Source organism: Apis cerana, linkage group LG1 (genome assembly GCF_029169275.1).
Source record: "Apis cerana isolate GH-2021 linkage group LG1, AcerK_1.0, whole genome shotgun sequence".
Classification (NCBI taxonomy): domain Eukaryota; kingdom Metazoa; phylum Arthropoda; class Insecta; order Hymenoptera; family Apidae; genus Apis; species Apis cerana.
In genome coordinates, this window is record NC_083852.1 from 23,603,869 (window position 1) to 23,630,658 (window position 26,790).

The 26,790-nt window shown below is 23.4% G+C and overlaps 2 protein-coding genes across 9 annotated transcripts; both read right to left on the bottom strand.

Moving 5' to 3' along the window:
• Positions 1-1,069: 1,069 nt before the first annotated feature.
• Positions 1,070-15,704, bottom strand: LOC108002132 (uncharacterized). Of its 2 annotated transcripts, none has more exons than XM_017063624.3 (3): positions 15,580-15,704; positions 4,288-5,013; positions 1,070-3,575 (listed from the first exon to the last, which is right to left on the bottom strand). In XM_017063624.3, the coding sequence occupies exons 2-3, from the start codon at positions 5,001-5,003 to the stop codon at positions 3,158-3,160; spliced, it is 1,134 nt and encodes a 377-aa protein (XP_016919113.1). In that variant the 5' UTR covers positions 5,004-5,013; positions 15,580-15,704; the 3' UTR covers positions 1,070-3,157. The 2 variants fall into 2 exon arrangements, with proteins under 2 accessions (XP_016919113.1, XP_016919112.1); XM_017063623.2 differs by lacking the exon at positions 15,580-15,704 and adding an exon at positions 5,590-5,956.
• A 1,537-nt stretch (positions 15,705-17,241) lies between these two features.
• On the bottom strand, positions 17,242-25,299 carry LOC108002155 (huntingtin-interacting protein 1). Of its 7 annotated transcripts, XM_017063658.3 has the most exons (20): positions 25,174-25,299; positions 24,788-25,067; positions 22,439-22,623; positions 22,261-22,324; positions 21,776-22,133; positions 21,620-21,681; positions 20,666-20,940; positions 20,339-20,535; positions 20,126-20,264; positions 19,965-20,052; positions 19,756-19,844; positions 19,460-19,663; positions 19,199-19,379; positions 18,836-19,123; positions 18,532-18,773; positions 18,258-18,410; positions 18,065-18,165; positions 17,773-18,002; positions 17,536-17,696; positions 17,242-17,462 (listed from the first exon to the last, which is right to left on the bottom strand). In XM_017063658.3, the coding sequence occupies exons 3-19, from the start codon at positions 22,481-22,483 to the stop codon at positions 17,536-17,538; spliced, it is 2,877 nt and encodes a 958-aa protein (XP_016919147.1). In that variant the 5' UTR covers positions 22,484-22,623; positions 24,788-25,067; positions 25,174-25,299; the 3' UTR covers positions 17,242-17,462. The 7 variants fall into 7 exon arrangements, with proteins under 7 accessions (XP_016919147.1, XP_028524659.1, XP_016919148.1 ...); XM_028668858.2 differs by having other exon boundaries at positions 18,842-19,123; positions 24,788-25,286; XM_017063659.3 differs by having other exon boundaries at positions 24,788-25,286.
• Positions 25,300-26,790: the final 1,491 nt, after the last annotated feature.

The following is a 26,790-nucleotide window of genomic DNA, read 5'->3' on the forward strand; positions in this document are numbered from 1 at the left end:
TATTTAAAAATATATATCTATATATATTAATATCTACACATATTTGTATACTGTATATATTTGAAAAAAATACATTATACACATTTTTTAATTGATTTTATAAAACTTCTATATAATATCATTTATAATATATATTATAATATATTTTAATGATATTTTTGCATGTTATGTCAAAGAAGATACACTGTTACATGTCTAATACTATAATACATGTTATCTTTATTGTTCTATGTTTACCAAATATATATATGTTTATAAAAATATAAAACTAAAAATAAAATTATTATTTTAAATTATTACTAATTATTAATACTACAATTTATATTCTAAATAATTTTATTTAGAATATTTTATAATTTATATATTGCATTTAACGACTCAATATCAAATCTTATAAAATTATTTAATATTTTTATACAATCAAAGAATTCCGAAATAAAGTATAAAATTGAATAGTTTCATAAATAATTATCGATAAGTTAAAGATATAAGTTAAAGAATCGAAGAAACAAAATATAAATTTAATATCATTAATATAATTATTAATATTATTAATATAATTATAATATTAATATTATTAATATTATATATAAAAATAAACGATAATATTTTTAATTTTAATTAATTTTAATAAACTATATTTTTTTTAATTTTTTTACATATGATAATCGTGTGGTAAAATTTATATAACATGCTAATGTTCTGTATAAATTAATGATAGTTTTAATAAAAAAAAAAATTTAATCATGACACGATATATCATATGATAATTTTCATAATCAAGAACAATAGATTAACTAGACAGAAGAAAATAGATAATAATTTAAAAATCAAAATAGAATTTAATTATTAGTAACGATTTCTTGAATATTTTTTTTATGACTATAAATTAAAACATTCGCTTAATCGATTAACTTTCAACAATTTTGATTAATTTCCGACGAATTATATATTTGATATGAATGAAAAAAATATAGAATTCATATAAAAAAATATAGAGGTCTTATTGAATTATGTATCGAATTACATTCAAATATAAGACAGACAAATAAAAACAAAGAAACCAAAATTTATTTTTAATAAATTTATTATATTATCATTATAATATAATACAATTACTGTCACAATGAATAATCGATACAATAACGTGTGGATCATACTCACATCGTTAAATTATCACTTAAATTACAATGAAAAATTAAAAAATAAAATATAATAAAAAGAATAAGAGTTAGTTACATTTAAATAAAGAAAACAGTCTTTCAAAATACAACGACTTAATAACTGTGATTTGAGATTAATTACATACATTACATTAAAACGATTTTTAATGTACGCTAACTTATTCTAAATTATGTGAGAAACGAATACTGATACCTAAAGGTAAGTCACAAAAATGCCCCGAAACATTACAATGCGCAAATAATTCTTATGTCTACATTATGAGACAATTATATTTTACAAATGTTATACTAAATCATGAAATTAACATTCACCGGATCTAATTATTAACAATTGCAAAACAATTCTTTTTGCCCAATTATAATTTCATTTGTGAAATTGCTAATAGATATAATTTTTTTTTTATTTGTACCAAATCAATAAGTAGAAGCATCCTTCTTCTTTTTAATCGTGTTAATTATGTTTCGAATATATGTTCAAAATACACTCTGAATTCATTGTCATTTAAATGACAATGTTTGACGATTCATCACAATCGTATACGAATATTTCGTCTTTCCCGATTTCCTGATGAACAGGTATATTTCATATTAAAACCATAACGATCATTACAATTCAATTGACGTTAAATATTTAACAGTACCATTAACAGTACTATATTCTGATACATCAAACTTATCTAGATTAAATTCTACCTGAGGCTTAACTTGCAAAGAAAGATCGACAATTTGAAAAATTAGGAAAATTTGAAACTTTGTAAAAATATAATTCACAAACTAACGAAATTATTTTTTATGTCGAAGAACAAACGATTTATAAATATAAAACTAATTTTTAAAATGAGTTTTCATATTGTTGTGAATATTTAAAAAACTTACAACATATGAAAAAAAATTATAATTTTTTGTTTTTTCAAAATAAAAAGTAATTTTTTTAGTATCATTTGAACGATATTTGAAATAGTCTTTAATTTTTCTAATTTTGCAAGTTGTCCAACTTCCTTTATTAGTCAATTATGTAGATAATTTTATTCAATGATTGACAAGATATTCAGAAACGAAATTTGATTGCAGATTTTATTATACTTACAAATAATTGTAACCACGTTTCTTGTAATTAAGAAATTTGAACATAGAAGTTTCATTATTTTAATAATTTATAAATTAATTGTATTTCTCCTTCGTTGTTTTCATTGTTTAACTTCGTTTCATCTAAGTAAAGAATTGTAAACATTTTTTAATAATTAATATAAAATATAATATTCCATGTGAAAATATTAATGAATTCTAAGTGAAAACAGTATTGCAATAATAATGAAAGAACGTGAAAAATTCCATGTAATGCTACATCCTATTCTGTGTTAAATTTTTCCGCAATACATTCTACATTTATATCGTTTTTTGAATATCTATTTATTATTCTAAAAGATTTTACGAAATCGCTTGTATACCCGCTCGTTTCATTAATAAACTCTCCATATGGTTAAATTCCCTTGAAACGAAAGATGAGAATAAGTACTCTTTTTTACCAATAATGTATAGAGCAACAATCTATGTGATTCAAAGATAATCGTTATCATACATGCATCGTTGATAAATACATAATAATACACAGTGCATATCTAACTCTTTCTCTCGTTTCGCTTTTTCTAACGATCAATCATATCGTTTCTTACATTAATTGTTCGACTTCAAATGTTTTCCAAACTTGAAAAGAGCCATACTTCTATTCTTCTTGTACCTCTTTGTATCTTACACAAAGAAAAAACATCATGAAACGATCCTTTTGATCTCGATGATTCTGTGAAACATCAATATCAGTTCCAAATATCCGTTCAGCCCCATTGGCTGCAATACTTAATTAACCATCGGTGATCCAGTTCCCATCTTGTTCTTCCAATCATTTCAATCGCTCTTGAAATTCACATTACGTGCCGATCCGCACGGCACGTGATTATTTCTGCCCAAGAAATTTTTTAATCTGCTGGATAGAAGCGTAAAATTGCGCGTCCTTGAATTTCAGAATGACACAACTTGCGGACTACGTCGAGTACTTCCTCGGCTGGATATACGGTATGAGGTGGTGGCTCGATTTCACCGGAAGCCACCAATTCGACCAATTGGCGAAGTTGCTCCAGAGTACCGGGTTCTACAGGTCTGATATTTTGCTGCCATTCTTCGGCCCGTCTGCTGAATTTAGGCAAAAGTCGATCGGCCACTTCCTTGATTACGAATACCACGCCTCCTTTACTTAAACATTGCATACTGCGGTGAAGGCTGCGTGATGTCGTGCCGAAATCGATCACAACGTCCACATGACCTTGACAAGCATCCATCGTGCGTTCGATCAGCTGTTTCTCGTATAAATCTTCGCTCCATTGTACCACGTTTACTCTGTATCGAAAAAGAAATCTGTTTGTGAATAGATCTAAATGGACTTCGGTATGTGGACCGAGTATTGATCTATCTACTTTAATTTTTAAAATAGAACTATCTTGTTATTTCATCAAAGAATCGACCAGGATTTGAACTAAAATCATTGCAGATATCTATATATAATCTTCGTAAACACGGTATTGAAAAACATATACGTATATAAACATAAATGATTATATTATATATGAATATCAATACTTAAATTATGCGTGATATATACAAATGAAATAATTGCAGCAAATAATATAGTGCAAAAAATTGAAATATAAATACATGTGAGAAAATAATAATTAATTACAATTTTTTTATCGATTAGATAATATTGCAAAATTACTCAATTATAAATATAAACAAATTGTATCGCCTAAACAACGTATACGGAAAAGATTCGAGATAATTCAAGATTAATAATAATTAAAAAAGAGATAAATGGAATTCTGCAAAGTATCCTAATAATTTATCTAAGTTGTTTTATGATTTGGATCTTTATAGGCAATTTGTTTGTCTAAAAAAAGCCTCGATAATAGAGACCGATCAAACGTTGTTAGCTTCTCGGTTCAAAGATCAACGACAAACATTGTTGGATCTAATAAGCACCATACTATTTACATCTACCATCTACATACGAATAACCTACGTATATATATCGAGCGAAACAAAAATAACTCACCGTTGAAACTCTTGAGCCATAGTTAATCCGTCGTCTTTCAACGAGGCGATAGTAATGGTAACCCTATCCTTCATATTGCTGAAATGATAAGCAGCAATTCTGAGCGCCCAAAGAGCCAGACCACCGGTACCAACGATCAGAATCTTGCAAACGCTGTTCACACCCCTTTGTTTCAGCAATGCTTGAATGTGTTCGTGGGTGGCGAAAACAGTGTTCATGGCTAGGAGAGCACCAGCAGGAAGCATCGCAGCGACGCTCAGGCTCACATTATCGGGTATTTTTATGAGATATTTGAGATCGTATACGACCAGATATTCAACGTATCCGTTTGGTATGCCCTCATACGGGTAAAGGATCACTCGATCTCCAACTGTGTATTCGCAATCCTCGGGCACGTTCGCCCCAAGGGACTCGATCACTCCTGCAACTTCGTATCCGGGAAACAGAGCCGCATCACGAACTCCATGGTGTGGCATGGATACCGGAAAATCACCCTCCATCGAGACATCTGTGGCCAAACTGCTAGCACTAGAAACGGAGGTGAGGCTAGACAGACTGGGCGAGCGACGAGGATGATAACAAGCACCTGCACACATCACCCGTATCCGGGCTCCATGTGCCGGAACATCGGGAACAGGAACGTCGAAGCTGAACACCCATTCACGACCTGTTACGTTCGGGCTATCGATGGATACCTGCTTGCACAACTTGTTCATTTTCTTTTCCCTGGAATAGAGCAAAGAAATTGTATTTAAATAGGATGAAATAGGTAATGTTTCAGATACATATATATATTTATGATATGATGGATTTTGAATCATTCAACTTATAATTATAAATTAGATTTTCATTGCTGATAATACTATTTTATGTTTCTCTTTTGAGTATTATTTTCTAGATAAAAAAAAATGTTTTAGTATGACATAGTTAAAAAAAAGAATAAATTTGGTTATTTTTAGATTCAAAAATATAAAAATAAATGTAATGATAAAAGGAAATAATTAATCTATCAATAATCAAAATCTTTAAAAAAAAGATAAAAGATATACGCAAAAAATTTTTATCGAACTATATAATTGATTAAACTGAAATGAAGAATGGAAATTTTCGAGCAGACGCAGCACAAGCGGAAGCACGCCGTTAACCCGATCTACTGCACGTCAGCTGTTACCTCTTACACACGCATTTATCATGATACATAAATAGTTCATGTAATACCAAGATAATCGAGGCAATTTTACACTTGTGCATGCTTAACTCAAATTTCAACTGCAAATCACTAATCGAGATCAAAATGCATACCCGTTGCAAGGTGAACAAGGTTTGTGTGTAATCGGTGTCACTGATTCCAATTCAATAGGCATTATGTATTTTTCTTATTTCACAATTTTCGATTATATATGTAACGCTTTTTCTCCTAATATTTTTCTTAAAAGTTTATCTTGACCAATACACTCGATTCAATATACGATTCTAAAAAACTTTTCGATTTCGATGCTCACTCGAGTGGATTAAATGAAAATTCAAATCGAGAAAAAAGAATATAATAAAAAGAAAATGGAAAATAATGAAAACACGAAACGTTTCTCGTCAAACGCATAAAACATACTAGTAGAACGCCGTAACGCTCGTTCACTTTTATACCGTCACGAGCTTTCTCGTTCAGGCTGCGTTAGTCATGGTAGACAGAAAAGGAGCTATGGAAGGGGCTAGAAGAAACGGAACAGGTACTCACGAGCATTCGCGGACCACGTGCAACTTCTGTTTTTCTCCTATACCAATGCTTGTATGTTCGTCCAGTAAGTCGTGATAGACGCATGAATGAGGCACAGATAGGTCATGTTTTTATTTCGATGATGATTACGATGGATTTTACTGGGTTTTACTTTTCGAACATTAATTTCGAGAATTCTCGCAAAGAATTATGATTCTTATTTATAATTACAAGAAATACATATTTTAACAATGAAAATGATATACTTAACAATATTTTTTAATGATAATTATGATAATATTGCATTATAAATTATTGTGATATAATAAATTGAAGATCATACCGAGAAAAAAAATTATAAATTATTTTTTTGTCGAATTATATCATTTAATACGTTTATAATTATAAAAACTGAAATTTATTTTACATTATATTGACTTTTGAGAATTGCAGTAAAATAATAATAAAGAAAATTATAGTCATTGATTTAAAAATACTCAGATCTCATTGCAAAAATTCTAGCAAATTAAAAAATTGTTTATTCATTTATAAAAAATAATGAAGCTTTGTTCTCTTCTATTTTTCTCAATGTATCGGTTATGATAATAATAGTGAGAATTTAATATCCTTTGTGTATTTCATAAGAAGTTATGTAAAAATATTCACCTACCATCGATGTGTTAATGATTCTTTTTCTCGCATACGCAAGAAATTTTTTCAAATGAAAAACAATTTTTTCTTAGACTTTTCAAGTAATTTGAAAACTCTTATTGCATGAAGCAATAATTAATAAATGTGTAGAAATAATAAAATTTAATTTCTATATAACAATTAAGGAAAATTTTCTGATTTATTGAGATTTTTTTTTGCACAATGAATAGATATTTCAAATATGATTAACACATAAATAGAGTTTAGTACAATAACAATACTTATATACATTATCAATTTTACAGATAATATAAGAGAGATGTTAAATATCGATATTTATTAAACAATCATTTTATCAAACAGATGATGTCCTATTCTTGAAATATCGTTGAGTAATCAATATCTCATAGAATACGGTTATTTATACGTTTTCTTTACCTTTTTAAGATCGATAAACAGATTTAACGAATGTCACGCTTCATGAAGTAGCTAATTGATTGTTTTGAACGTAATTGATAACGTAATAAATATTTTTAAAATTATTTTTCTAAGAAAAGAAAAATAAATATATTTTTTAATAATAATTTTGTCTAAATTTATATCACCAAATTAAAAAAAGGAAACAATTCAATTTTTTTGCTGTTTAATCCAGTTCAAATTTATCTTCAAATAACCTTTAAATGGATTGATTGATAAAATTTAATGGTAAAAAAAAACAATAAATTTATATATTTATTTTATCTATAATTAAGAGAAAATATAAATAATCTTTTTCTGATTTTTTATCAATTCAAATTTATTTTAATCGCTAATATTTTCTATTAAAAATATATATGCATAAAAAGAAGACAATAATCAATTACCAATCTGATATGTTATATACACTTTCACCAATTCGACATATTTACATATATATAATATGATCATAAAGAATCACATTGCTTTATTTTGATTGTAATTTTTATTGTAATTTTGATTGTGTTTTTTATTTTGATTTAACATTATTATTATTGATCAGGTGATGATATCATTCTTATCAATTCTATGATGACCTTACAATGTTCATCCATTCTTATTTTCATTATACGTCATAAGAAAACAAATCTGGGAACAAATTGTCATTGAATAATTGAGATAAGATTTATCTTGATGCGAAATTAATTTTCTAGATCGCATGAGTATCACAAGTTGTTCCAGAACTCTTGCGGTTAAATCGCACAAATTGATTTTTTATTTTCTTTTTCTTTTTTTTTATTCGATAACATTGATAACGATCGATTCGTAATATTTGTATAGAATCAAATGACATGTACTGTACACGTGAAACATAAATGAAAATAAAAACATTTATATATAAAAAAAAATTTTTATTAATTAAAAACAAAAATCTTCAAGTGAAGAACAAATAGAAGATTCGATTGTGATATATTTGCACAAATAATCATGTTGTCCCTGACATAAACTTATAAATATTTCAGACGAAAGATCTTAATAACAGATTGATTTCTATTATTTCTATTATTAAGAAATTATCGAAATCTAGGTTAAACTATTCGTTTATGAAAAAAATTATTCAAGTTTCTCAATATAAGATAACAAGAAAATACATTAAATTATAATTTTAAAAATTTATTTTTCTATTTATCATGTAATAATTCTTCATCAAATATGCGAATCGTTTAAAAAACGAGAATTCTTGCATTGAGTGATTAACGATTATGTGATTTGGTTATTCAGTAGAAACGAAAACTTTATAATTAAATGGACAAGGAATAAGTACGAATATTATATGTGGTATTATTTAATAGCAATATCATTCTTTTATCTTATTTTATTTTGTTAAATTATTAAGATTTATAAAATATGGAAAATAATAAAAATTAAGTATAAAAAAAAAATACGAGAAAAAATAAAAAACTGTTTAATTATAATTACTAATAACTCTCTAGATATAAAAAATCGATAAGATTAATTAAAATCAATTTGAATAAATAAATAGTTATGATAACACAATGCAATTGCAATATTTTTTAATTATTTTATTGTTTATTTTTAAACAAATTTATTCCATTTTAATATCGTATGATAACATTAATGCCTATATTTCTGTTTTTAATTAACTAATCTGATCTATTAATATTTATTTATTTTCATATTCAATATTATTCATTGTTTTATCACTGTATGTATTTGGCATCATTATTATTCTATGAACGAAAATTGTAGTGACGACAAACACGCAGAAACAGACCGAGACAGACAGTTTGTCTAGAATGCTTATTTCATTTCAGTACTGAAATAATACTATACAAGACAAGAGGAGGATTATAAGTACTTGTATATTATACAAATAATTTTATGTTTAACTTGGGCTCATTTTTGAATGTTTTATATAATGAAAAAAAAAAAAAACAAAAAATTATTTTCTTTTGACATTTGTATTGAAATTAATAACAATAAAGCAATATGATGGCATTACGAATATTATATATTAATGCTATCGATATTTTGTTTTAATTATTTTAAAATATATTTAATATGATTTTTTTAATTATATTTTTATAATAAAAAAATTCTTTGATTTTGATATTTTTTTATCATTTTCTAAGCATCTAAGCATCAATTTGATGATAAAAAATAATTTTTTTGAAAAAAAGGAAATTAAATATGATAAGTTATTTTTACATAAAAACATAGCAAAATTAATTGTATTATAATATTGATCTTGTTTATAAGGAAGAGCAAAATATTTTATCGAGACAGTTTGTCTCGTTTAAGAAGTTATTATTCACAAGAAAAAAAAATCGTACCGTTATCAATCATTTATTATCCAAAAATTATTACATAATTTTCATAAAACTCTCGTTTTTAGAAATCTCTAATATGTTAACTATCAATTATTTTTAATCAATACGATTTATCTTTTATAAACAACTAAAATCTAATTTCTCAAAACCTCTTTTTAATCGATATTGATATAAATTTTGTAAAAATTTGTCTAACTATTTCAATGATTCAAATAACTGATAATATAGTATGTCTTGGAAATAATTTATGATAAATAATCAGAATTACAATGACATTTCGCTAGTCAGCTAAATCAATTTCTGATTAATATCCAGGTATCATACATTTCGACTTTTAGATTAATACCACTTCTGATATTTTTTTATTTGTTAAAATACTATGTACTAATGATTTTATTAATTAATAACAAATTTTTGAAGAATATTTATCGAATCTTAATCATTAGTAGGAAAAGATTTAAAATTTAATCTATCTAAATTTAAAATAGATTTCTTAATTCTTTTTACAAAGAATAGACATTCACTTATAAAGATATTTTATCGATACTCAAGATAAAATCAATAGATAGAGATTACGAGTTATAATAATTTCTTCTCGATAAAAGAACATATTAAAAATAAAATATGAACGCATAAAGAATGATACGATTTAACATAGTAACATAAGTTAAAATTATGCTTGTTAATTTTTCATTATTCGTTAATGTTGACATTTATATTCAAGAAAAAAATATTTTCAAATATATAAATCGTGCAATGATTACTAGCATTTTATCTTGTGCATATTATATATATATTGTATACATGTTTATTACAAGATAAGTTCAATGGAAAATATTGATTATTACTACTTAAAGAATTTATATGTATATTAAAAGAATCTAGTTACAATTGTTATGAAAGATTATCTTTCAAGTCATTGACTTATAATACAGAATATCCTATATGTATTAAAAAGTAAACATGCGAATAAAAATTATTTTAATATTAAAAAATGACATTTCATATACCAATAATTTTTAAAATTATCATTTTAAATTAAAATACAAAGAGATTCTTATAATATATACAATATATAATTTTTAATATCATTTATCACTTTTTTTATAATAATGTTCTATGTTCATAATCAATTATCAACAAATATTAAAAATATTTTTATTTACTTTGTTCACCATCATATCATAAATTGATTTGTACTATTCTAAATTTTTTTTTTCTAACTATATTATCGAAAATATGTTTACGATTTCAACGATTTAGACTTAACGATTTGAAAAAATTGCTTATTTTCAAAAACAATCTTGTGATTTTTCGTATATATCTATTATTAAATATTAAATTTTCTTTTAAAAATTTAATACATATAAATTCTATTGAGCAATCGTTTCTATTATTAAAAATTTAATCTCATAGGAAAAAAACAGTGAATCATAATTTAAAAAAAATAATGATTTTTTATGATAAAATTTCACTATTTTTAAATCAAAATATATGTTCATAAAAAAATTCATTTAAAAAATAAAAGTTTTTAAAAATATTTATAACTATATTACGCTAGTAAAATTTATGTTTTATAGAATTTAAATTCCAATTATAAGTTCCAGCTTATTCTCATTATATAAAACATTTGCTTTATGTTTATGTTAATATTGCATTTTAAAATGGAAGCAAAGTAACTATTTCTAAATTTGTACATGATATTTTTATACTTCATGATACACACATATTATACACATTTATCACACATAGAAAAATAAATCACATCATCACATTTAAAAAAAAATACACTTTTATTGAGAATCGATGTTTTATCAAAAAATAATTGAAATATGTAAATACAGATTTTTTTAAATAAATTTTTATTGTCATATAATAATTTGTTATTTTATTAATTAACTGAAAAATAAAATGTAATCTAAATCTCTTGAATTTCGTATTAATTGTTTATTTAAAACAATATAATTGTAACTTTTTTGATATGTTTTTTAAAGCAACGAATTATAAATAAATGTTTATAAAAATCAATCTTCGTAATCGCCACAGAAATTACATATCATCAAGATTTTATTTCCATGCGAAAATGTTCCACTGGAGAGAGCATTACTTTTACCTGTGAATGTAAGAGTGAAAACTATACATATAGCAGCATACCAGCATAGAAAACTATATATACCTAAAATCTAAATCTAACCTTTATCTTGATCGTTATTTTCGCTATTAAACAAAATCTTCTATAATCTAAACGCATAGAAAAGTAAAACTCAATCTTTCATGATATATATATATATATATATATATATATATATCATAAAACGAACAAGCAATAGAAAAAAAAATATTTACGCAAATATTAAAAATTTATATTTTTTAATTATTAATATAAAAAAATTTATATTGATTTCGATCCTATTTTTAATGAATTTTTGTCATTGGAAAAACAAAATAAGAAAACAAAGCTTTTACCATGAAACCGATGTATGTATCTACATAAATAGCATAGTGGTGTGACTGCATCAGTGGAACATAGGGAGGGGGAAGTCGGTCGATGCCGTGGAACCGTGGCACGCTAAAATCACGTGCACATCAGCAGGCATTCGCGTGTTCAGCTCGACACGCTCTCGCTTCCTCGAGTACAATGCCCGTCGTGTTTCGGATTATACTTATCTTTCCGAATATCAATATCAGTCTGCATCCGTTAGAAAATTTTATTCATCCATGAACATTCTCATTTCGTATAATAATCGATATTATATTGAAATCGATATCGAAGTTCAAAACATTTAGAAAATGCTTTCGAATTTCTCGAGCATTTTAAAAGTATTCATAAATTAATAAATTTCATGTGTAAATGAAAGAAATGTTTTTTGTTTCACGTGTAAATGAAAGAAATGTTTTTTTGATGATGTGAATTATAGGTAATACTATTTATAACGTAAACATAAAAATTTTTTTTAAAAAAAACTTATTTTGAAAGTCATGTGATATCATGGTTAGTTCTCAATTAGATAACCTAACCTTTTAGCAGACCATTTGAAAAATAATGCTAATAGCTTAATAACAGTGCTCGTTACGTGATATAAAATGTTTCACAATATTCCAGCTTAGAAAATTTGTTTAAGAAACCTTATTTATTATTATAGATATCGCAATATAATAATTACAAAGCTTTCATTAAGAATTAATTTTTAATTTGTTTCATAAAGAGTTAATACAAGAGTTTAATTATATAATATTGATATATTATTTTAATTTAATAATTGATTATTCCTAAATATTATTTATAAATGAAAATAGTTTTATTATCATTATTATCCAAATCCTAATAGTTTTATAATAAAAATTTAATTTTTATTTAAAGTATCCATTTCCATTTAAACATATAAAATGCATTTAATAAATTATACAATATATCATACACACAATAAAAAATTATAAATTAATTTACAATTAAAATTATAAATGAGATAATAAAATAAAAATAAAAATAATTTTCATGATAAATATTTAAAGAAATTATCTACAAGTAGTGCACGTAGAAAATGCAATAGTAACATCTAGAATGTTAAAGAGAAACAAATTATGCATTTGTCCTCACATGTGTCCTTGAAAAGCGCTATTTATTTTACACAATGTCGTTTCATAAACAATTTAATAATATCAGATATTAGAAAAGTGTTTCTCGAAGAAAAACATTTTTCTGTATCATCAAAGAAATAAACTCTTGTTAGAACAAGATGTATTTATTACAACTTCTTTTAATCATAAATATAGTATATTTTACTTTCAATCATCCAAGGTTTTATTATATTATATTTATGTACATATTCACTTCGAAATGACGTAACTTTATTAGTTGAAGGTTAGACTAAATTTATTTTTCTATAAAGTATATTTATAGAATATATTTATTTGAAATCAAAGATAAAATTAAAGATAAATTTATATTTTTAATAGAATTTTTATTTTGTAATTTAAAAAAGAATTAAAAAAATTAAAATAACGAACTAAAATCTTTATCTACAATAAACAGGAACCGGTAATGATAATCATTTGGGTTGGAAATATCATTTAATAATCGCAATGTTTTCATTAAATGAATTTACTTCCTTTTTTATTTCATACAAATGCATTCTAAAATGAAAATTATTAAAATATATATGTAATTTCATTCTGAATTGAACAAATCGATTTTTTTTTGCAATAATTTTCATCAAATAAATATTCGTAATTATATACACCACAATATTTAATTTCTCATGATTTATAAAAATAATTTTATTCGAAAGAAAATATTTATTATCGATTATCGAAAATATGATCGATTAATGACGTTAGGATTTTCGATTCTATCAAATTTTCAATTTTTTGTTCGACACATATTATAATTTCAAACAATTCAATAATATAATAATTTCAAAAAATTCTTATTTTATTTTAATATAATATTGTTAAGTATTTTCCTTTTTTCTTTTACGATGTAGTTATTATTCCAATTAAATAGTATTAAATAATAAATAATCAAAATATAAAAATAACTTTTTCAAAGATTCTTTTAATCTATCTATATCTATCTAATAATATATCTATATTATATAAAAAACATTATTAAGAATATTTATAGATATTTTTGCCATAATAAACATTTTTTATATATTTCATTAAATTTCATTAAAATTTTATACACTATCGAAATATTTATTGATCTTAGATAATTATCAAAAACAAACGAGAATAATATTTTGAGGTAATCTTAGAAAATTTATTTATAATAATGAATAGATTAAATGGAATAAAATGGAATGAAATAATAAAAATCAATATTCTTTGCATTTCCTATTTGACAAATAATATAGTAAATAATGATGGTAATATTAGAAAATTACAATCAATTACTATTAAATTATATAATTCTAATATAATAATAATTCTCATTAAAACTTGTACTATATTCATATATAATAAATATTATATAAAATAATAAATATTATTAAAAAAGAAATGAATGTAAAACTTTTGAAATTAACTTTTAAACTTAAAAATATTTTGATATAATGTTTCTATATTACACATCTATATTTTATAACTGCACTTTTGTAAAAAAATCTTAATAGTATCCTAATTATTATTAACATTTATATATTATTATTAATAATTATATATTATCATTTTATATATTATAATTTTTTTTCAATGCTAATGTGTTTTTATACTAAACAAATAAATTGAGTTTCAAAAATGATTAACCATAACACAAATTCTACTTTTGTTTATTATGTTATGATTGCTATCGATGATTGTCTTTAAAAAAAAAATTCTTTCGCAAATGTATCATAGTTATTTATGAAATTGAGCGTTTGTATGATGCATATTACAAAGTACTGAACATATCGTGAATATCACGATTATTTGATAATGTACGCAGTTCTATGTTCAATCAGCTGTTTAGGAAGCCTCATTCAGAAATTGGCATTGTGATAGTATTATTATGTCAAACATATATATAAACATTCATAATATATATTTTTTTTAGATTATATTTACTTCTATACGTGAAATTAAATAGATTTATTAAGTGTATATATATATATGAATATATATATATATATATATATATATATATATCAAAATTTAATATAAATAAATGAACTTGAAAATATAAATATCGATATATTAGAGTAATTTATAATCATTATATTATATTATATTATCATTTATTGTATTATATATAATTAGATTATTATTTATAAAAAAAAATTTATAATATTTTAAAATCTAAAATAAAAATGAGAACGAAAATTCAAAGAAAAAAGTTATTATTGATAAAATGATTATATTTAAAAGAAGTAAAGCTAAAATATTTTATCATTAAATATTTACAACTGACTCTTTTATCCATTTGTTTGTTCAGCATTACAAAGAAAAAGTTAAGTTTTTCAATGTTTTATTTATCTAATCATAAGATCACATTTATTTATTAAAAAATTTAGACAGTTTATATGATTTCTAATATAATATTCTACAATCTAATATCTACCATATGCATATTAATTTTTTATAAATTCAAATGGAAATTCATAAACGATTATTATAAATGATAAATTAAGGTTAACTCCTCACCTTATGAATTAACCCTTTTGATGTCAATGATGGCAGTATAAGAAGAATTGTAGTTTTTACGAAAAAGAAGTAAAACGAATGCGTAAAACGGATGATACACACCAAGTCTTTGTAGTATTCTGATAGATACCGTGGAGGGTACAATTGTATCCAGCGAGGGCGCTTTATAGGAAACCATCATCGCGCCGACTCCGAAAAGTCTGCAAATCCACTGTCAAACTACAACTCATGGAAGGGATGTCATCGATCGAACGCATATAAGGTCCATGCCCTGTAAGTAGCATCCCCTTACTATTTTTTATATCAAGATGAATACATAGATACATTTGAATGGAGAACTTCGGATTAAAATAATTTATAATGTCAGATTAATACAGTATTACTATTTATAGCTATATTACAATTTTATCTAGAATATATTAATTCTTCTATTAGTCTCTTTGATATGAATTTTATTGAATATTACATTTTATAATTATTAATATCTAAATATAATTGAATTTTTAATCTTTTATTTTAATCTGAGATTTTGATTACCGAAAACAAGTAGCAATAATTTTTCTTGATTCTTGATATAAACGAATAAAATAATATTAAAAAATATACACATATCTTGAAAGCAGTAAAATAATATATTAAATTTAATTTCGTAATCTTTAAAATTTTCGAAATAATATTTATAATATATAATCTATTCAAATATTTAAAAATCATATCTATAAAGTGATTACAAATAAAAAAATTAAATGGTAAAATATAATGAAATATATAGACATTAAATATTTTATAAATATACTAATCTTGAATTATTAAAAATAATTTGTAAATCAATATTTTGTATATAATTTTTCAGTAAAAAAAATTACTTTAAGTCTTCATTATCTCGATCATAGCGTTTATATTGTGCGTCAAGAATAAAATAAGGAAAACAAATCATAGAAAAAGGATAGATATAAGATAAAAATATTGAAATCAGCGCCATCTGTAGAATGATATAAAATAAAAAAAGGAGAACAAATATAAGAAAAAGAATAAAGATACAGTTAAAGAATTGATCAATAGCGCTATCTTTTGAGTGTTTGAAAAATTTGAATTTTGAAAAGATAGCTTTTCAAAATAATATAAGATAGAATGAGAATCTCCATTTCTTGAATATTTTTGAAAAGATGTTTTTAATATTCAAGAAATAATGTTAACAATCAATTCTTATCTATTTCTATCTCTATATTTTTCTCACTATTTGCAATTGTAGAAATTCTTCTTATATGTTTTATTTGAAACACTCTGGAGATGGCATTGATATCAATATTTTTATTCTATCTTTGTTCTTTTTGCACAGTTTGCTTTCCTTTATATTTGTTTTATAAAATTTATACATTTAAGAAATAACATCAATATCTGATTTTCGATTCAATTTTTATATATTTTATTTTTTATGTATTTTTTATATATCTTAATGATTTCACATTAAAATTTAATTTTATTTCCAACTATAATTAATTGCAATTTAATTCTATCAATTTGAAAACAATATTAAAATAGTAAAAGAGCACTGAAATTATTTAGAAACTATTAAATATTAATAATATTAATTAAATTTTAGATTTATTTTATATCTTGTTTGTTATAAAAGTTGTTATAAAAGGAGTAATAATAATTTAATTTTTGTTCAAATATTTTCAACTTTCATTAAAAAGAAATAAAATTATATTTATTACATATTAAACATGCAAATATTACAATAATTCATTTCAGTCAACCCAAATAGATTTCCTTTTCTTGTAATATATTATTTTTTAATAGAACACTTTATTCAATACTGTTCAATGCTGATGAGGAATTCTGTTGTTAAAATGAATTTTCACATTGACATTAACAAAAATCTGAAATTTTTAAAAATAAATTTTAAAAATAAACTTATAAATATATATATTATAATTTTATATTCGTATATACTCATTCTTTTTCGCCTTCAAGTTGATAATGATAACGTCGTAAAGCGGCTAAGCGTAATCTTTCAGTCTCCAATGCTTGTTCTAATTCCAATACACGTACTTGTGCTTCCATTTCCAATCGTTTGGCTTGATGTAAACGTAGTCCAGAAATATCTAAATCATCTGTAAAATATTAACAACATTAATTTTGTATTGAAAAAATAAATAAATAAAAATAAATTTTATATAACAAAATTACCATTTTCTTCAATAAGTTGACTACAGTTTTTAGCAATTGCAACAACACTTCCTGTTGCTTGCGTGACATCTCTTGATGCTTCAGAAAGAGCAGTTAAATTATTACTATTTCTACTGGCTTTTACTCTACTTGCAACTACTAGTTGTGCTGTAGATGCAGCAATCCCTTGCGATGCAACTACTAATTGTTCAAATTTACCATTTCCAGCAACAACTTTATCAGCAGCTTCTCTGCGAATAATAATTAATTTTTCATAAACAAATAAAAATTGCAATAAACTGTTTCTACTTACAGCAAGAGATTAGCACCCATTGCAACTGCTTTTGCTGCTGATATAAGTCCTTCAGACCATTGATGGTTACGTTTATAAAATTCCGTTGCAGAGGCAGTGCCCTAAAATTTAAAATAAACTTTTTCTTTCTGTTTCTCTGCAGGCACATATATACTGCAACATTTATATAAAACATTATATTGAATATTTTTACCTTTCCTTGTTCTACAATTTCTGCTTGCAACAATCGCGATTTTTTAACTAATTTTCTTATACATTTCATTAATTCTGTACATGAATCTAGAATTTTCCCATTTACTTCTAATTTTAAACCTGAATCTGCTGCACGAGATTTCTCCAACATATCCTATTTTAACGGTGTAAAATTAATTTATAGTATAAGAAAGTGTATAATAAAGTATAATAAATATAAAATTTAGCAATTATTACTAAAATATATAAGATATTAAAATATAAAACATAATTACTTGTATTCTATTTGCAGCTTCTTCTATTGCTTTATCCATACTTAATAATTCCGTTTCTACTAAACTGCCGATAACTTCAACATTGCCTTGTATAGTAGATAATGTAGTAGCAATTTCGCATACTTTCTTGAAGTGTTGTTTTACTTCGTTGATTTGACCCATAGTCACTGGTGATTTATCTCTTATGTGATTAAACATAGATAATGATTGTAATCCTAGTTGTTTACATTCGTCAGTGAATTCTAAAATATAATAATAAATAAATATATATTTTTTTAATTTATTTTTAACATTTGAAACTTACTGTCACCTAATGCAATATCAATAGATGTATTGGATGTAGATTTAGCATGAATAATATAAAGTCCCAAAATATATGCAACATGTATTGCATTTTTAATTAGCACTTTTCCATTTGTTGTATCACATATATAGCCAGTGTATGCAGCATCTAAAGCATCTAATGATTTCAAAATAGGATCTTCTAATTTTTCAAGATATTGAGGTGTACAAGTTAAATCAGATATTGCAGGATTATCAATAGTACTCAATGAATACTGCATAATATCTTCCGCTTTGAAAATACAATTTACTGAAATAAAAATTTTTTCTTATTAGTTAATAATCATAAATTATTTCTTATTATTAGATAAAATAAAGCACTTACATAACAATTCATGCAATGTAGTATCAGCATATGTATTCATTTCACTACGACATCGTTCAACTTCAACTTCTAATTTTTCAATTTTTAAATCTAATTCTTCTTTCTGTGCTAATAAATCGTGTATATCCCCTTCTAAAGCCATTTTTTCAGAAGTTATAAAATCATTTTTGGCAATCAAAGCCTAAAATATTATATCTTTACCGGAACGAAATTAAAAAAAAATATAAATATAAACTGAAGAAAAGAAAGAAAGGTATTAACCAAGTTTTCAGTTTTTGTATCATTCAATTGTTGTTTTACATCATCCAAATCGTGTTGAGCTTCAACGGTTTTTTTTCTTTCTTGTTCTGTTATAGCTTGGCCTTGTATTAATTCTTCAAGTCGACGTTCTGCTTCAGTTGTTCGTCGTTCAGATTGTTCTTGTGACATTTTCAACATTCCTAATTGCTTGTCTACTTCGACTTTCTATTACAAAAAAACATATCTAAATTCAAAATTTATTCAAAATTTATATTAAGTATTCCACATTATTTTTTTAAAATTTAAAATAATTTTACCTTTCTAATTAAATTGATATGTTCATCTCTAAATTTTGCATATGCATCTTTTAATTTTTGAAATTTTTCTTGTAAAATCTTATACTTTTCTAAAAAAAAAAGAAAAAAATTACATTATGTATATACTTTTATAATAATAAATAATAACAACAACAACAACAACAATAATAATGCAAAAATATAATAAAACAAAAATGGAACATTCTAACCTTCGCTTTCATGAACTTTCATCATCATATCGGCTTTTTGCTTAATAAAATCTTGATTAATTTGCTTTTCTTGTTCAATTTCATTACACTACAAAATTAAAATAATTATTTATTAAAATTTATAATAAAATTATACTAACAAATAATTAAAATATTTTTACTTTAACAAGTAAATCTGATTTCAACTGAGTAACATGAATTTGAAGTTCTTCAACGATTCGTTGATGATCAGTTAATACACGATGTAATTCTTGTCTTTGATGATTGTTTTCTTGCTGCAAATGATCGATGAGACTTTCTCTAAAATAATAAATGATCAGATGTAACTTTTACATTTTAAATAAATATCATATATAATTAATTTCTAAGCATACCTTTCTGCTATTGCATCAGGTGAAATTGAACCATTTCGCGTAGAATCTAACTGATCACCTGATATTGAATTGGTATCAGAAGTATCAATAAGACTATCAACAACAACTTCAGAATCTAAAGATTCTTCTGGTGGTAATACTACTATTGGTGTAACATAAGTTCGTAATTCAGATTGTACTAAAAAGTTTGGTGGATTCTAAAACAAATATAAGACATAAAATATAAGACATAAAAGATATAAAATATATTACATATCATATATAATTTATTATAAATGATAATAATTTGTATCAAGAAGACAATTTATTACAATTATTACAATTTACCTCAGGTAACGTAGGTATTGTTATAAGATGTTTAAAATACTGTCTTTGTTTAACAGTATTATAAAACTTTTTTAATTCTTGAAACTGTTTAGAAAATCTATCGCGATGTCCAGCTAAGGTATCCGCAGGTAAAGTGTTATGAAGTTTAAATAGAATTTTTACACAATAATCATAAAGCTGTGATGCGTCTAAAACGCATGGAATTAGCGGAGCCAGCCGACACTGTCCACTGACAGTCATGGAATTTGAGGGTGTATTCTTCAAAGAAGTAGTAACTGAAATATTTCATTTATATAAATTAATATCGGCACAAATCTTTATTACCGACTTGAAAAAATTTTTAAAAAGATTTTGATAAGGAAGTGGTTATTAAAAGCGATATCCCCGGTTTCCATGATGAAATAAATATATCTGGAACGAGTTTAATTGCACCTATTTAATTATTTGTGAAGATCGCAAATATCACATTCTCTTTTCGCAATTTTTATTGAATCTAATAAAAAACACAAATCCTTTTGCAGCAGATTTTTCATCGGTAATTCACGAAATAAAGAAATATTACCGTCGTGTAAATTGTTCTGTTCATCCGTCAATGACGCCTCCGTTCATATATTCAGCATGCAGATCTCGATTTAACCGGTCTGCCTTGGTTGAGTTCGATCTGGATAATCGAGATTCTAGCAGATTAATTACGTCAAAATAACAAAATCTAAATTGATACCGTGCTATTTTCGTTTCACAAGTACGATGAGTACTTTCACACCAAGAAACTACTATAATACAATTGATATAAAATAATAATAATAATAATGTATCGGAGGCTGTTACTCGTGCAAAGCGTCTGTCAGCAGAAAGTATAAGAAGGATAATCTGCTTCTTATTAATCAATACAAAGTTAAAAACTTCAGCAATTCAAAAAGCATAGTGATAGACAAGAATCTAATCCGTACCTACCTGCACGTTGTAAATTCAAAATATCGTCCATGTAATCAAACATTTCAACTGACATTTGGAAGCTAAATAGAAAAAAAAAATATATAATATGATTTAATTTAATTAGAAAATATAAACAGAAAATTATCAAATTAAAAACTTAAAATAAAAACTTACTAAATATTGATATCATTTTCTCCGATTGATTTAAGTTCCTCTGATGTTACTTGAAGATTTCCGGGTATACGTGGGTTTCTCTTATGAAAATCTAACTTTGTGATCAATAATCTTATATACAATTGAATTAATGGACCATATCCTTCCCGCAAATGTTGCCATAATTTTCCAAGATCTTCCAATCTTCCGCGATACCTTTGGGAATCCGGAATCACTTTTTCATGACCTTCTCGCAATATTTTGTGCAGCACGTGACAAAATTTCCACGCGACAATCTGATTCTCTTGTAATGGCTGTCGTAACATATACAACCAAAATACCATTCCACCTTTTTCTTGATGTGTACCTATAATCGCACCTACATTTCTTTAAGGTATATATACTATATTCTCAAAAAAAAATTTTCAAATTTTAATATGATTAATAATATATTTTATAAAAGATAATAATTATAGAACAAAAGAATTTTTTGTTAAAAAGGATACTTCGTACATGTTTTTCTTTTACAGGTGTTTCTGTAGGATTTACAGCTTTTCCTATAGAGATGCTCTAAAATTCAAACAAAATTTTTTTATTCCAAATCATTACAAATTTATGATTTTTTAAAACATTTTTCAAGTTTTTAAAGAAGCTTTTTAAAATCTTCCTATGATATTCATTTACCAACTGGTGAAGTTGTTTATCAGTGAGTGGAACGACACTCGTCATGATAATAGTATAACAGCTGCGGTAGAAATTAAAATATGTGTAAATTCTAATTGTCAATCCATATGAAAAATCATCATTTCACCAATTCATCAATCATGCCAAAATGCGTTAAATAAACACATTCGACAATGTTACATCTCCTGAAAAATTAGATATAATTTTTATGATTTATGAAAAATAAAATAATATTTAATAAAACGAAGGATAAAACAAATTATTGCATAATGATAATTATAATAAAAACAGTATATTATATATTTGTTATTTTATTAATTTTGTTATTTATTAATATATATTCATTTTAGAAATGTTATTAATATTTATTATACAAGATTTGAAACTCTCATAATTTCTATCATTAAATAAAATTGAAATATTGTATCAATATTTTATCTGATATGGCATGCTTGAAACTAATTTTAATAAAGATAAAATATTGAAATTTTTCTAAAAAGATAATGATTTTATGAATAAAATTCTATTATAAATTATTAAAAGATATTTATTTTCTAATTCTAAAAAAAATTTCTAATATCTGAAAAAAACGAAAATTATGACATTTTTAAATATGAATTAAAAAATTTTTAACCGTAATTTTGATTATTGTTTTTTATATCATAAAAGAATTTTACTTCTTTTAAACTGTTAGATATTTTTTAATTTTTTACTTGAAATAACACATTTATTATTAAAACAAAAATGCAAAATTATAATACACTGCAAAGTATAAAATAATAAATCAGAAAATTTCGAAAGTTTTTTTAAATTGTTAATTCTAAATTTTTTGCTTTAATTAAATTTTTTGTCAATAAAATACATATTTTTTCAATCTCGGAAGTCTAAATGATGGGTCTTTTATGTTCATTAACTCTTCCGAGTGGTGTCACCGCTTCAGTACTATTAACGATGCCTTGTGCCAGAAAGAGTGTCGCTATACAGTTACGTTCATTCAGAAAATATTTTACTAGTTGCACTTGTGTATTTAGATGAACGGGTGAGATGTGTATATTATAGGATGACATGTAAGTCAAAGACCCTGCGTATTGCAACTATAGCAAGAAAAACAAAGATAATGACCGAAATAGACAATGAATGACATTCGATATTTTGATATGCAATTAGAATTTAATTATGATTAATAATTAATATAAACATAAACAATGAATATATTGAAAAATATCGATATAAAAATAATATAAATATCTTAAGAAGATAATAATAATTTTAATAATTAAATTAGGAAATATTAGTTATTACGTATATAGCTACAATATATTTATAATTATAATTGAATGCTGATAATTATAGTATATAAAATATGTAAAAGATATATTCAATTTTTATATTTAAGAAAATATGATTAGCTTTTTCTATATTTCCTAAAACTTTATTATAAAATAATACATTTAAGAATATGGAAAATCTAATTCAATTTAAATTCATAGTGAAATCTATGAAGATTATATCAAATTTTTTTAATTTTTCACAAGATTGTTATTTAAATTACATATATTTATTTTTTTTTAAGATTTTCATAAAAGATAATAATATAAATATAATTATATTTAAAAAAAATAAAAATTATTAAATTTTTTATATACATAATATTTAACTAAATTTAATTATTATAAGTACTTCGTATATATAAATTCATATAATATTTCTTACAATTTTCATATAATATAAACATTTATAAATATTAAAATTCAAATATACATAAATAAATAAAGTCACATAAAAGCAAATAAATAAATAATTAAAGTTAATATATAAATTTTTTTAATTTTATTCTTCAATAGAAACAAATTTATAAAAAAAATTATTAAATATACATATCTATGCATATATAAAAAAAATTAAAAAAGTTTCTTATTCATTCATGATATCAGATTTTTTTTTTAATTATAATATAATATTATGTATAATATTATATTATAAATATTAATAACAAACAATATTTCAAATATTTTTCAAATAAGTTTAAAAATTGTATATCGAAATATAACTGTCAATAATTAAATATTGCTAATATGTACAATGTCATAATAAACACATTTCCTAACCTATAAAAGGCATTGAAACAATATACGGATTGGAATGAGGTCAAGGACCGCATTTTCATAGTATATATTTAGTTTTAATAGTTTGAAATACTTAAATGTTTTAAAATCAAAGTACTTTTATAATACTTTTACTTAAGTGACGAATATATAACCTTATGCTCGTTTGAAAGATATCAGTATATTTAAATATTTATTTTACAAATACAATATGCAGTTAAATATTAAAATTCATATTACCTACCTAAAATTATTCCAACAGTTTATGTCATTAAATCCAGATCTGTACTTTGTTAAAAAACATATAATTCTGTTAAACTCATTACTTCATCAATACACGAATTGTTTCAAAAGATTACGTAGCATAGATCCGGCTATCATAAACGGAAACTTTATAAATGCGCACTAACACTCTTTTTAAATATTAATGTATTTAACATTGAAAAGTGCGGCAAATAACTAATGAATTATTTTAACTGACTTTTTTTAATTAATAACTGTATTAAAACTGTATCGATACGTAACTGTGGATTCAATGATTAGATATGATAGATAAATATTAAAAAGATAACAATTAAAAAATTAAAAAATAACAGATAGTGTTATTAATAAACAAATCGAAATTCGTACCAAATACGAAATAAATACGTGCTTCCCGTCCGCGCGTACGATGGAATACGGTGAATCGCTTGGAATAGGAGTAGCGTGCATTTAGTATCAAACCGCTATTTCAAGCGCACTTCCAATGGCGTAGCTATATAAGTCATAAAATTCATTGGCATAAAATTATTTTTAAAATGACATTTATTTTCATATTTTACTCATTTAAATGATCTATTAAATTCTAATGTTTTTGTTATCTCATCTTTGTTTTATGCTTACTGTAATATCATTATCACTTTGTTCATATCTTACTTATCTTCTTCCGGTATAAAGTTTTCAATCTTTCTTTCTTGTTTCAAATTCCGTTCTGTTATAATTTTATATTAAAATACAATAATACATTAATATTAAATTTATTATTAAATGATATTAAAATCTTTAGTATATTAAAAATATAAATAACATTTAATACAATTATTCATTTTTCCTTAATAATTTGCAAATAAATATAAAGAAATGAATCTTAATTAATTATATCTATAATGTATTTCTATATTAATTTCTATTAGAATATAATTTTATTTCATTAATGATTTATTTTTATTTTTTATTCATTCAAATTATAATTTTTATATTTTTATTATATTTATTTTACAGTTTTTTCTAATTTAGTAAATAAAAATTGATATAAAATAATTTAAATTATATTAAATTATTATATATTATATTTTTTATTTTTAAAATTTTTTATAATTTTATTTTTCGTCAATTTAATTAAAAAATAATTAATTAATTATCATTAATATTATCGTATATTTTAAAATATAGTAATCATAAATAAAAAGTAAAAAAAAAAATAATAAATATGATAATTATATAGCAAGATTTGATAGATTTTCATAGCAAATCACTAGATTTTCTATTGCTAAAATATATGTTCATATTGTTTATAATTTTTTATAGATTCGATGAAATAAATATATATTAAATATCGTAAACAATACAAATCAAATCATTGGACACATACATTTTTTAAATAAAACGAAATGAAATATTTGATATGTATGTATATTTTGATCAAAAAATTATGTCAAATTTACTATAGACAATATCATGCATTTACAATATTTAATAATAGCAATTAATAAATAATAATTTCTTCAAAGTGATATATATATTCTAAGAATAATACAATAACTTTAATATTAAACGAGTATAAAAATTAAGTACATATCATGATAATATGTTTCAATTTTCACCTTCATTTGACATTAGACTATATACATAAACCTATGTTTATTGTAAACATCATAAAATGTTTTAAAAATAAATTTAATTGAAAATTGCAATATAGTGATATAAAAAATTTGTAATGAATAAATAAGTTTATTTTTTTATAATTTAATTTTTATATTGAAATATTTCATAGTTAAATATATTTCCATATACTTAAAAATGTTAAGCATATAATCATAAAATAAGAATGTATGTATATGATGTTTATTTTTACATTTAAATGGACAAAATATAGGTAGCATTATTTTTTTATATTTTTCATTGGTATTACTACTCGTGGTTATTTGGTTATATAACTAGAGAATTTTTCTTTACTAAAATTTAAATTAAAATTTAATTGTATTTACT

Excerpts from the sequence above, each read along its gene's own strand:
- LOC108002155 (XM_017063658.3), bottom strand. The coding sequence starts at position 22,483 with ATGACGAGTGTCGTTCCACTCACTGATAAACAACTTCACCAGTTG. Across the intron at positions 22,134-22,260 it reads AAAAGAAAAACATGTACGAA|GTGCGATTATAGGTACACAT; the intron begins GTATCCTTTTTA and ends AAAGAAATGTAG. Across the intron at positions 20,941-21,619 it reads TTTGAATTTACAACGTGCAG|TTACTACTTCTTTGAAGAAT; the intron begins GTAGGTACGGAT and ends GAAATATTTCAG.
- LOC108002132 (XM_017063623.2), bottom strand. The coding sequence starts at position 5,651 with ATGCCTATTGAATTGGAATCAGTGACACCGATTACACACAAACCTTGT. Across the intron at positions 5,014-5,589 it reads CCTTGTTCACCTTGCAACGG|GGAAAAGAAAATGAACAAGT; the intron begins GTATGCATTTTG and ends GCTCTATTCCAG. Across the intron at positions 3,576-4,287 it reads ATGGCTCAAGAGTTTCAACG|AGTAAACGTGGTACAATGGA; the intron begins GTGAGTTATTTT and ends TTTTCGATACAG.